General features: G+C 44.9%; 1 protein-coding gene across 1 annotated transcript in view; it reads left to right on the top strand.

Annotated features, from left to right (window-relative positions):
* The window catches only part of Sfxn1 (sideroflexin 1), a 35847-nt gene extending 26432 nt beyond the window's left edge, over positions 1 to 9415 (top strand). Inside the window, exons 9-11 of the mRNA XM_052156922.1 lie at positions 6193 to 6242; positions 6732 to 6779; positions 7464 to 9415. Coding sequence (XP_052012882.1) covers positions 6193 to 6242; positions 6732 to 6779; positions 7464 to 7560 — 195 coding nt within the window. The 3' untranslated portion in view covers positions 7561 to 9415. The remainder of the gene's footprint in view (positions 1 to 6192; positions 6243 to 6731; positions 6780 to 7463) is intronic.
* The last annotated feature ends 3590 nt before the right edge of the window (positions 9416 to 13005 follow it).

Genomic DNA, 13005 nt, shown 5'->3' with positions numbered 1-13005 from the left:
CCTGAGCTGGTCTCTGCCAGCTCTTGATCTGGGAAGGCTCCAGATCTTCATCATCTGCACTGAGGATGTATGTTGACCCAATCAGCCTTTTTGACTGCTTGGTCCTATCTTAAAGCATTGGCATAGATAGCTTTGAAAATAACAGAGAATCAAGAACATATTAAATAAGGCAAATATCCCTTCTTGCCAAAGGCAAGTTATATGAGTCTTTAAAGACAAGGCTGGGCCTGGAAACATGGCTTGGTGGTTAAGACTGCTCTTGCTGAGGAATCACATCCTTCTCCGAAGCACCCACATCCTGTAACTCCAACTCCAGGAGACACAGTGCCCTCTTCTGACCTCCTGGGGCATCTATATTCATGTACATACACCCATATACAGACGAACACAAACACAACTAAAAATTTTGTGTGTGTGTGTGTGCGTGTGTGCGCGTGCGCGCGTGGCTAAATTTCTTGACTATTGTCATCTCTGTTCATTCTTCTGGCATAAAAGTAACAGCTTTTGCAAGAAAAGAATAGTCAATGCTAGTCCTTTGGTATTCAGGTCATGGGCATCACGATTTTATGTCACTATGGAAAGTTTGCAGGCTGCTTTCAATAGCAGAATCACTCCCTGTAAGCTTTCCTGGAATCACCCCACACCCAGTTAGTGGTTCACACTATGCTTCACTTAGAGGGGGTCACCCACAGTCCAAACGTATTAAACAGAAGACTCCACGACTCCACGGGCAGACGGGCAGCTTGACGGTGTAGAAGCTGGGAATCTCATCACCTTAGGAAGGACATTATTCACAAGAGTCTGACTCCAGCCTCGGACACAGAGCATGCTGGCTGCCGTTGTGTATCTGATAGCAGGGCTTGGAATTGCATCCATTCCTGAAAGTTTGCATCTGTTTGATGAAGGACAAATGGCCAGGGGGCCAGGGGATAGGAGGACCTGAGATATAAAGTCAGTTCTTTGCTATTCCAATTCACTCATGCCTTTGAACTCCTGGGGTCTCTGTGTTGGAATGGTTACCATGGTAACTCCAATCTTACCATGGCAGACACTGGACAGAATGGTTAGTCAGATCACACATTTTTCTGGCTCTGATAGACAAAGTTCCTGGATGTATATACATTCTGACAGTTCCTGACATGGAAGACATTAGATGAAATAAACACTCTGTTCACCAACGCAACACCATCCATGCTGTCCTACACGTCTACATACTTAAAAAATCATACATGTCATGGTCATCCCACCTCACCCTTTTTAGTTGTTAAAAATGTATTCTTGTATATGTATGTATGGGGTAGGCACACATGTGGAGACGGGGTACCAGCTTTTTGGGGTTGCTTCTCTTTCTATCTTTATGTCGGCTCCTGGGATTGAACTCAGGTTGCCAGGCTTACACAGCGAGCGTCTTTACCCACTGAGCCATCGGTGCCCTCCACCCATCTTACTTTGTAGTTTGCAGCATGACTTGTGTCCACACCCTCCTGTAACTTGGAAGTTTCCCACTCACTTACACTTCCTCGGATGCCCTCTATCGCAATCCCCAAAGGGGCCCACTGGCTTTGGAATCCTGGTGGCATGGTAGTTCCAGATGTGGCCAGAACAGTTCCAGATCATTCCATGCGTCAGAGTCTGATTGTAGCTGAATTCTTCCCAATTCCAACGGAACGCGTTGCTCTGAAACTGTCAAAGCCAAGTGTTCTTGAAAGAACCACGTATATGCAGCACTCCCAAGTTCAAAGTTGATCCCCACATACCGACCACTCCCAAGTTCAAGGGTGAAGTTCTACTTGGGTGTTTATTATCTTTGCACATGAGGCTTCTTTAATAGTGTGACCACTGTGCAAACATACAAAGCATACAGTGGGGCAGGATACATCAGCGTTCCTATTTAGAGCTTAAAACGTTTTCTCAACTGGTTTGTTTTTTGCGTTGTTTTTTTTTTTTTTTTTTTTTTTTTTTTTTTTTGGAAATGCAGATTTTTCTGTGATGACGAAACTCCTCTACCAACATGAAACCGAATTGAACATTCTCAGCTTTTTAAACAGTTCTCGGGGAACATTCTGCATGACTCATCCTCCCCCACACCTCATCTTTTTCCAAGTGGAAAGCTAGGAAAACAAACCAGCTATGGGCTGGTGACTCATCAGCATCCCTACAGCTAGCCAAAAGTTCGCTGCCTAATTACAATGTATCCTTGAGTAGCTGTCTTGAAGGATAGGCCTCAGCTGCCTGGTATTTTCATTGGGAGTAAAAGGCTAGGTTTGGGTCCCCGCTGTCATTCTTAGGACTTTTCATTCTGGATCTTTTATATTTCCCTAATAACAGACTGCTGTGTGTGCTCGGTAGCTGTTTGGGATTGTTTGCTAATGGACATGAGTGTGACGTTCTTTACTTATTCATAGACGTATTTAGTCTTGAGCTCTTTGCTGGATGCCTGTGGTAAGCAGTGTTAGGGAGCAGAATCACAGAAGTGGAAGTCAAAGAAGCAGGGCATGGGCCTTGCTCTCAGGGAAAGAGTAAGGCGCAGGACCAGAGGCCCCAGCTCAGAGTGACTTCAGCGTGGGGCAGCAGACAATGCAGAGGAGCGGTGGCTGTCATAGGCTCACGGAGGATCAGCTGGTGGCACATGTCCTGTAAAAGTTTCCTGAGAAGAGAACGTGGCTTCACAGGGACTTGTGGATGGTTTGGTCACACAGAGGGAATTAATTCTACCCTCTATGCAAATCACCTCTCCACAGATCATGCCATCTAAATGTAAAAACTCAACTGTAAAAAGAGAATATCATTGAATGACAGTTGGGGGTAGAGGGGGAGGAGATTAGATTATTTTAAAATATTTTTTCTGTCTTTCAAAAACACAGAGAGTAAAAGAGAAGAAACCCAGGAGGTGAGACATATAGCAAAGAAACTCTTTTTGGTAATAAACGAAACCAAGAATTTTGTCAAGAACTTCAAACACCCAATCAAGAAAATAACACAGAGCAGAAATAGGCCAAAGAGTTCAGCGGAAGCCCACCACACACACATACAAATAGCACATAGAAAATGCTTGGATTTTTTTTTTTTTTTTTAGTCATTGGGGAAATTCAAATTAAGACCACATGAAATGCCTGTTGGAATGGCCACAGCTCCCGGTTGACAGTAATAAGTGTTGGTGAGTGTGGGTAGGAACTGGAGCCCTCACAGGCTGCTGGTAGCCATGTGAAATAGTGCAGTCACTTCAGAAGCTTTGCTAGTCACTTATACAAACATCCACTACAGCGCAATCCAGGCACTTCTCAGTGTTTCCCTGAAAGAAACGAAGGTCCAGCCAGGCAGTGGTGGCACATACCTTTAATTCCCGCACTTGGGCTGGGCGATGGTGGTACACACGCCTGTAATCCCAGCACTCTGGGAGGCAGAGGCAGGCACATTTCTGAGTTTGAGGCCAGCCTCATCTATAGAGTGTGTTCCAGGACAGCCAGGGCTACAGAGAGAAACCCTGTCTCGAAACACACACACACACACACACACACAAACACAAACAAAAAAATCCTAGCACTTGGGAGGCAGAGACAGGCGGATTTCTGAGTTTGAAGCCAGCCTGGGCTACAGAGTGAGTTCCAGGACAGCCAAGGCTGCACAGAGAAATCCTGCCCCCCCCCCCAACAAAACACAAAAACCACAAAAACAAAAACAAAAAAATCCCAGCACTTGGGCAGAGGCAGGAGGATTTCTGAGTTCGAGGACAGCCTGGTCTACAGAGTGAGATCCAGGACAGCCAGGGCTACACACACACACACACAGAGAGAGAGAGAGAGAGAGAGAGAGAGAGAGAGAGAGAGAGAGAGAGAGAGAGAGAGAGAGAGAGAGAGAGAGAGAGAAATATCCATAAAGGAGAAAGTTTTATCGAAACTTTGTTTATATTGTTTTCCGACTGGAAACAGTCCAAAAGTCATCTGAAAGTGTGTCAACCCATTCTGTGGAAAACTTCTTACCTCGTCAGTGAAAGGCAATGAATTATTGATGCAAGCAGCAGCATGAATAATTTCCAAAGTAACAACACAAAAATGTAGCCACTGTATATAAAAGCCTAGATCCAGACCTGGTAATGTGTGCCTGTAACGCCAGCCTTTAGGGGGTAGAAACAGGATGACCAGGAGTTCAAGGTCATTCTTGGCTCTGTAATGTGTTTGCTTGGGCCAGCCTGGGTTACATGAGACTCTGAAAAAAAAGATGTTAACTCAAACCCTAGGGAATATCAATATATAGTGAGATCAAAGCTACAGTTTTACCAGGGGATAGAGACCAGGAAAGGAGAGGAATCTCTAAAGGGCTTGGAAACATAGAAAGGATTTAAAATAATGGATAGATTCATTATTTTTATTGTGATGACAGCATCGTAACTGTGCATGTAGGTCACAAATTACATTGTACACATTAATTGATTAATGTTGATTGTGTGCCAATGAATTTAATGGAAAAGGACCTATTAGGGGAAAGGAATTGAAACTCACATTAACATCAAGAAGCATAGCTATGTCACTGTGTACCCCGAGCCATATCAGCCTGAAGATAATATATCTTCTAAACTTACTGTTATCTTGATTCATCTGAAGGTTTTTGTATAATATACCCCTTTTACAGTGTTAAAGACATGTCCTTACCCTGGAGGATTGTGTGTGTGCAGTAAAAGAGCGAACATCCTCAGTCCACCCATTTCTGGGCCTCGGGGCAAATTCTCTTTGCAGAACGGGGAGGATGAGGGAGTGGGACAGAGTCGGGAAGGGGGCCGATGATGGGTTCGGTTTTGCAAGCAAGTCAGAATTTTCCAGCGTCCTTGTCACTATGAAGAACCCTCAACCTAAGCTAGCCTTCAGTTGGTGTGTATCTATCCTGAGGTGACACCCAAGTGCACTCTTTTGGATAAGTCTGGCTCTGTTCACTTAGGCAGACGAGAGGCCACTAGAGATGATGGCCTGGTCTTTCCACACTTACAAGCTCACTCAACAGTTAAACCTGCTGTCCCATCCCTGTGGCTGGGTGCCATCCTCAGAGTCTCATGTCCAGAAGGATCTTGTGAGAATTTATCAACTCCCTGTGAAAATCCCTCATTAAACAACCAGTTATTTGCATAGAGGTAGGAGGACCATATGTGTTGAAATCGTATACCCCAGTGACCTGAATTTAGAATGGGTGCTAGTAAGTACCCAGACAGCTGGCCCCAGGATGCATTTCTCAAAATGTACCCTGTCTTTAAGTGACACGTGACAGTAGTTTGCTTTTCAGTCGTTTGGGTTAAGGCGCCCCAGCATAGCCCATGTGGGTTGGTTTCATTTTGATGACTTCTTTTCCCTTCCTCTTCTTCCTTCTTTTCCTCGTCCATGTTGACCTTCCGATGATCCCTTTCACCAAAGGAGTCTCCTTGGGCACGAGGGTATGCCTCCGACGCATGTGTCTTGCAACAACTGCGTGACTCAGAACTGGGATGTCTGATTACATCCCAGCCACTCACGGCTCTTGCAGAAATGTCTGTGGTCTTACTTAGATAACCCTGTATCTTATAGCACTTTGTGTTGTATGTTTTCCTTTTTTAAAAACTAAAGATCTAACCGTGTTTATTTTCTCAAATACCAAGCTACACCCTTATTGCCCAGCAACGATAGTTAATTCCGGAAATAATTTTAACCTACTGACAGCAGCTAAGTCCAAGAAGGAACGTGCAAGTGGGTGGACTGTGGCGTCTGCCGGGCTCTTCTCACACTTGACCACTGTCGCTCCTGCTTGTCTGCATCCTCACCCTTAGAGGGACTGCTAGTTTGCATCTTAACAAACCCTGAGATCTGCCTGCTTTCTTCAGTTAGTCAGTGGTGGTGAGGCAGAGATTTGGTGCAAGTTCATGTCTCTTCAAGGTTGTATGTCGGACTCCTCTGCCTCCCTAGCAGCAGTTAAACCATAAGTAAGTGCTAGCCAGCTGGTCCCCTACCTCATGCACAAAGACAAATAACACTTGGGGTGTGGTGGCTGCTGCCTGGTCATTGCACGTGTCCATGAAGTCGGGACTAACGCGTGTGGCACTATTGACCTGGATCTCACTAATCCATGGCTACCATCGGGTCTGCTACCCTGTGGATGCTCATCAGTCAGCACAGGACACTGCCTTGAAGAAGCACATGAAAAGTATTCACACATGTGTCTTTCTCAACACAGAGGTTCCCGTGGATGAGTGCACCAATTCAAGTCACGTTGGTTGGCTTTTGGTAAGTGGAAACTAATCTTTTAAAAAATTGACTACTACTTTTATTGTTGTGCAAGTATGTATTCAGTGTGTGTGTGTATGTGTGTGTGTGTGTGTGTGTGTGTAGTGTATATAATCACGATAGCCAACAGGAATTACACATATATAATTATTTTTAATGCCTATGGAAGGTTGGGTGATAGGAGAGAAAACTTTTGAAAATGACACCAACCCCAAATGCCTAGAATGTGTGGCTCCAATAATTAGAAAGACGGAAACTGTCTGTATGGGAGCCTATATATTTGGCTGTTTAGGTATTCTCCTGTAAGCTCCAGCTAACCCTATGGTTTTGATACTTTTGCTTGTCATCTTGGTGATCAGACAGTCCATATTTGTAAGGCAATCTTGTGCTCTAAAGAAAGGAAAGAGGTTGTTGTTAAAATACGTATAGAGAGAAAAGGAAGTGACCCCTTCAGCCTGCTGACTTTCCATTTGGTTTTGTTTTTTTAAGTTTGGTGTTCGCCACTCCCCTATGCTGCGCTCTGTTTCCTCAGAAGAGGTAGGTGCTGATTTTTTCTTAAGAATTCTTGTCAATTTTGATCCTGAAAACGAGCTGGGGACACAAGTGCAGTTATTTGATTTCAGTGGCAAGAAATTGGGACTCTAAAAGGCCAGGGCAGACCATGCCTCTGGGGAAAAAAAAAAAAAGAGGCTAGAGGGCTAGCTCTGGTCTGTGGGGCCTCAAGACGGCCTACCCACGTCTTGTCTGCCCCCTACTATTTGTAACATTTGGGAACCTTTTAGCTTTCGTGAGAACCAGGCTACCTCCTGCGTGGTTTCACTTCTACAAGCTTTAGCAAGCATATCCGTATCCTTCATCCACTAGTGTGGATTCCCTGACCACAGCTCTCCGCTTCACTTGGGTAGCTGTCTACAGTCCCGGTGCCATGGTCATCCAGGACTGTGAATGTCCTTGCCATATGCTCTTACCAGCAATGAGACATTTTCATCTAGAAATAAGAGGTAAACAGGCTTAGCAAATGGCTTCTCACAGTTCTTCATGAGTGACAACTGTTTTTCTGAAGAGAACAGGATGCTTGTTTTTGTAGCCAGGTGCAACCTTTCTACTGTGTGCTCTGCACCAGCCCTGGGTCTCTGAACCTGTGCCCTCTCCCTGTCCTTCCTGGCTCAGGGTTCCCATGCTGGCCTGTGTCATAACCTTCTTCCTTCTACCTTGTCCCAGTTCCATGTCTGTGACAAGTTTGGAGGATGAGTTGCAAGCCAGCATCCAAAAGAGCCATCCTGAAATCCGGCGTGTGTACTTTAACAAGGGCCTGTGAAGCCAAGATCAAGCAAGCACCAGAGGCCGAGGCCGGAGCCATCTGGGAGCCTCGCCAAGCCACAGCAGTGAGGAGATATGTGTGCCGGGGCACTCCCAGCTACAAAAGCCTCTGCGGGATCTGCGCTAGAGACAAGCTGCCGGCCAGGAGCCTGACATTTGAATCATGTTGTAATTTACAAAAAATACCCTTCTGGTAGATTTTAATAACTCTGTTTTTCCAAAGCCCTCACCTTGAGCTTTCAAAAGCACTGGTATCCATAGTCTAGATGCTCCAGTTACACAGTAAACATTGGCTATCAATCATTGAAAAGGATACCTGCTCAACTACCAGATTCCACTTCTACTTCTCTTCCACAGAGGTCTCAGCAATGAATTGGGAAAACACAAAAGGTCTAAGACTAAATATCCAAATTTAAATACTAAGGAAACTTTGTCTCCAGTTTGTCAATGGACCACTCTGAGGTAGAACCTTAATTTTTTTAAAAAAAATGGAAGGTTCAGAGCATAGACACTCCACACACATCCCTGTAGTCAGCCACAGACCCGGGGAGGGTGCCTTCCCTGCAGTCCTGGATTCTCTTGGTTAACTTTTCAATTTATTTAGTGTCCTTAAAATATTAATCTTACCTCACAGGTACTTTAATCATGAATTTCCATCAAATAATGAACTGAAATGTACAAATGCCAGGTATTAGGACTATATTCAGTGCCGGTACAATATGACATTACTGAGTGTTTTATTCAGAAGTGAAACCATAGTCCTTTTTTTTTTTTTTTTTTTGTCATCCTTGTAGAATTATTGGGCTTTCAGGAAGATAGAAAGAAAACCATTTGAAGACCATGAAAGCTGTGTGGCATGTCCACATCTCTGTAGTGATTTTTACATGTGATATATTCAGTATAGCTGAGGCAGCTTTGGAAGTCTATGACTGTTCCATGTCATAGACAAGCCACTTGCTACACTGAGTGAAAAATCACTATTAATTCAGAGATTTGTATGTGGGAAAACAACAACAACAAAATAGAGACTGTCTAGTTTCTGTAGAAACGTTTTTCCCAATAATGTTTCCAGATCGAATTTTCTCATAAAGAAAAAATGGTGTGCCTTGTGTCTGCGCTTCTCTCTCTGAAAGGAAAGATGGATCCGAAGCTCTCGGCCCTCCCCCACGCTGCTGGCATCTTCTGTCGAGCTGACTGACAAGCCACCTGAAACGCAGTGGCTCCCTGTGACACTCTGGCCTCGGGTGAGCCTCGCTGCCTTCAGTGCTTCTGTTTAAACAGTGGTGAGAGCCTGGCGGTCAAGGCAGAGTCCATGGGTGCTTAAAGGACACTTTCAGAAGAAGCTGAACCTTGAGGTCTGCCCACCCAGCCAATCTCAGAGTCCTTGCCCCAGTGCGAGTGTAGCTCTAGGAACATGAAGTAGCTGGTTGTAAAATGGACCAACACACCAAGTGTCAGCCCAGGTAGCGAGAAATGCGCAGTACACATGGAGCTGGGCTCCTTTAAATTTGTTTTGTGAAGTTTCAGCCTCTTAATGCTTTTGGATAGGAATACTCACTGTGTGGTTTAATCATGATTTATATATATATATAAAAAATGAACAAATGAATGAAAATTGTCAATCTTTGCTGCTCTTCGAAAAATGCTTTTTTTTTCTGAAGAAAAAAAGCCACATGAAGTGCAATAAGGTTGTGCGGTGACTTGTTGATATTTCTCTGATGCGAGATAGAATTGTGTGCGTGTGACTGGCTAGCAGCTATCAGTATTAGCGAGGTCTCTTGCCGATATCAGAGTCAGTGTGTCATTTCAGTTTAACTGGATGAACTGTCAAATAAATGCAGAATGAAAACAAACTGTCTCTTACTTGTCTGTGAAGTGTGGGGCTTGAGTGTTGTGACCTGTTCTGCCTTCATCCAGGTATCACAAAAAACCCAGTTGTAACATCTCCTGTTGGTATCTGTCCTTTAACAAATAGTGTCTTTCTGCTTTGGGCTTCTGGTCTTCCATCCCCTTGAACCTCACAGGAGCAGTATGGTTCTCCTCTCTCCTCAGAGTGCTCAGAGACACCCAAAGGAGACCTGAAGCAGCTCTCTGAAGAGTAGGGTATTGTCTAGTATATTCATACTAGTGGGAAAATATCATTGATAACTTAGACACAAGGGTAACAGTGATAACTGGCAATAAGGAGGCATGAGCTATAACAGTGCTATAATATGTTATTTAAAATGCATGGATTGTTTATTTCTGGACTTTTCCATAATGTTTTTTGGATCATGGTGGATAATGAGGAAAAACAGGAAAAAAACATTTACAAAGAACCTACAGTTCTCGGCGGTCACGCCCCCAGCCTCACACGGTGTAAGTTGGAAGCATTGATTGTAAACCGATTGGCTCCAGACCTCTGTGAGGCTGAAGTCAGTTTACTCATCAGATTCCACCCCAGGCCTGGCCTTTCAAACAGAGAAACTTCCTGATTTGCAACTGGGAAGTGATTCTGATTTGTTGATGGACGATACAAAGTTGAGTACTTTAATTTTTATTTTCTCTTAAATTTATTGTGATAGTTTAAATAAGAGTGACCCCAAAGACTCATATGCTTAATCAATAGGGGGTAGCACTACTTGAGAAGGATATGGAGGTGTGGCCTTGTTGGAGGAAGTCTGTCACTGGGGATGGGGTCTGAGGTTTCAAAAGCCCATGCTAGATCCAGCCTCCCTGCTCCCTCCTTCTTTCCTTCCTCCCTCTCTCCTCCATTTTCCTTCTCCCTCCCTTCCTGCTTGTTTGGATCCAGATCTACAGCTCTCAGCATCTCCCCCAGCACCATGTCTGCCTGTGTGCCACCACACTCCCCGCAGTGATGGTGATGGACTGAACCTCTGAGACTGTAAGCCAGCCCAATTAAAAGTTGCATGGCCGTGGTGTCTCTTCCTAGCAATAGAACATTGACTAACACATGTATGTGTTGTGTGGGTGCGTGTACATAGATGTCATGGTGTCTGGGGACCAGTTGTCACACTCCACCTTGTGAGTCCTGGGGGTCAAGTGTGTGTCATCACCCCTAGCAGCAGGCACCTACTACCGAGGCGCCTGACAGTCCCCGAGCTGAGTGCTTTCAACTCTTCGCTCATATCTCTGGGTTGATGTCACTGCTGTGTCTACTCTCACCTTGTGTGCTGTACTCCAGAGTGTGGGTCTAGGAGTCAGATAAAGGTGGGTGTGCCCACTTTTCAACAGGTAGCATCCAATCACTATAATGAATGCCCGAGGCCAATCAGTAAGTCGAAAGTGTTGCTTGGCTACTGGATTTAACAGTTCTAGTCTGTGCTTAGAAGGGCCCACTGTTCTCGGGCCTCTGGTAGAGGTGTGGGCTGGCAGTGGTGGGCTAAGACTGCAGAACTGACCAGTAAGTGCAGAGAAAAGGACAGAAGGCCCCTTGGTTTCTTTCAGTAGCTTGTCCCCAGTGATCCAAAGACCTCCCGACTAGACAGCATGCTTTATAGGTTCCATTACCTCCCAGCGGTACTACCTGAGAGCCCTACCTTGACAAATGGACCACTGAGGAGTGTGTCAAACCCAAACTGGTGTTGTGAACAATGTGTGTATCTGTTTATGTGTCTCTCTATTTATGTGTTGATTATTAGAGAAAGTAATTAGTGCTGCCCCTTGAGTAGCTGTAAATATTGAAGCTAACCCCCCATGCAGATGTTACCATGTTTCCTGGCACATAATAAACATTGTGTAAATGGTTTTCAACTGAGTATTTGCTGGAGGAGCACAGGCTATGTATTCTAGATGCTTGTATATCTTTCCAGCTAAGAATTTTCAGAACCTTGAAAACTTCATCTGAGATAACTAAAAGTATCAGGTTAAAATGGTCAGTAGAGATAGATGCCTGGCTACATCCCTTCCTGTCTAACAATCAAGGTCTACCACTTTGAGAGTGAGGAGGGCACTCTGCCCCCAGGAGGGAAACTGAGGCCTGCTGTCCTGCGGTGCTTTTCAAAGCTGTCTTGATCGCTTGAAACTATACCAGAAGCCCAGATCTGTTGCCCAATCTACAGCTCTCCATAAAGCACAGACAACCAGAATTAGTCTTTTCTGTGTTCAGAATTTTACTAAACGCTAAAGGAAATAGTATCCTCGTGGCAATGATGGATGTGAGTAGTCATTAAATCTACATAAAGCATAGTGCCTAACACAACGCAACCTTCTTAGAGTTGTACATACTTTTTTTCCATTAATTTATTCATTTTACATCCCGATTGCTGATCCTCCTCTCATACAATCCACCCCTCCCCTTCTCCTCTGAGAGGGTTGCCCACCCCCCCACTCCCCAGTCCCCACCCCCCACCCCGTTTCTGTATGGTCTGCTTAACTCTAGTGCATATACATCCTTTCTCAGAAGATGTGAGACTCTGAGAGGTGGCTTGGCATGTCTGGTGATACTCAGGTGCCAAGCCGCTATCTCCACCAATATCTGCTGAACTTGGAGGTGCTCATCTGTCGTTACAATGTAACTGTCCATGATGCAGGCTCTACCATCTCCATGTGACTCCACATTGTTACAATGTAACTATCTTCTCTACAGTAACTCCCCCAAAGGTTCCTCTGGGCATTTTCTCCATTAAAAGTAAGAACTGTCATAAAGCCGTGTTAACAATGACAACAAAAGTCAGGAAGCAAGAAAAGATCCCAAGGATGGGAGATGGCTCAGTCAGTAAAGTACAAGCTCGAGGACCTGGGTTCTGATCCCAGATCCTATTTAAAAAGCCAGGAAGGTAGGCCTTGCCTATAACCCCAGTGCAAAGGAGACAGACAGCTAGTCCTTGAAACTCATTGGTTGACCATCCTAGCCTTGTCAATGAAGTTTAGGCTCAGTGAGAGACAGAGACGTTCTTTCAAAGAAAACAAAAAGGTGAAGAGCAGCCAAGCAAAGATACTTGAAGTCTACTGCTGTCCTCCATATGCGTGCACAAGCATACATGTGCATGTACACATGCATACACTACACAGTAACAAGTGTGTATAACATGCCAGAGAGAGAGAGGATATCACAGACCTTACCCGAAACACTCAAAAGACCACGACAGGGTCTGTTCAGACAGATGTGCAGACTTGATAATAACACAGTCTGAACTCACACCCAGTCAAAGCCAAAGTTAAGCATCTCCACGTCCCAGCGTAGGATCAATGGTTGTCCCTGAGCACAGTGTGCTTCCTGGAACAGTGCTACATCCCTGGAGACTGAGAACTGCCCATCCCCATGCCCACCCCATACTTCTGGAATCAAAAACTGTAGACAGACCCAGCCAGCTTTCACACACACCCTGAGTGGTTCTGAAAGACACAGACCTGAGAAACACTGGCTGGGAGAAATCAGGCTGTGGCTGGGCTCTCCTGGCTTGGGTTCAGCTCTGTTCCTTTAATTGAGGCAGGCGAAGCT

The sequence above is a fragment of the Apodemus sylvaticus genome, chromosome 14, assembly GCF_947179515.1.
Source record: "Apodemus sylvaticus chromosome 14, mApoSyl1.1, whole genome shotgun sequence".
Lineage (NCBI taxonomy): Eukaryota > Metazoa > Chordata > Mammalia > Rodentia > Muridae > Apodemus > Apodemus sylvaticus.
This window is presented reverse-complemented; position numbering and strand designations above follow the sequence as displayed.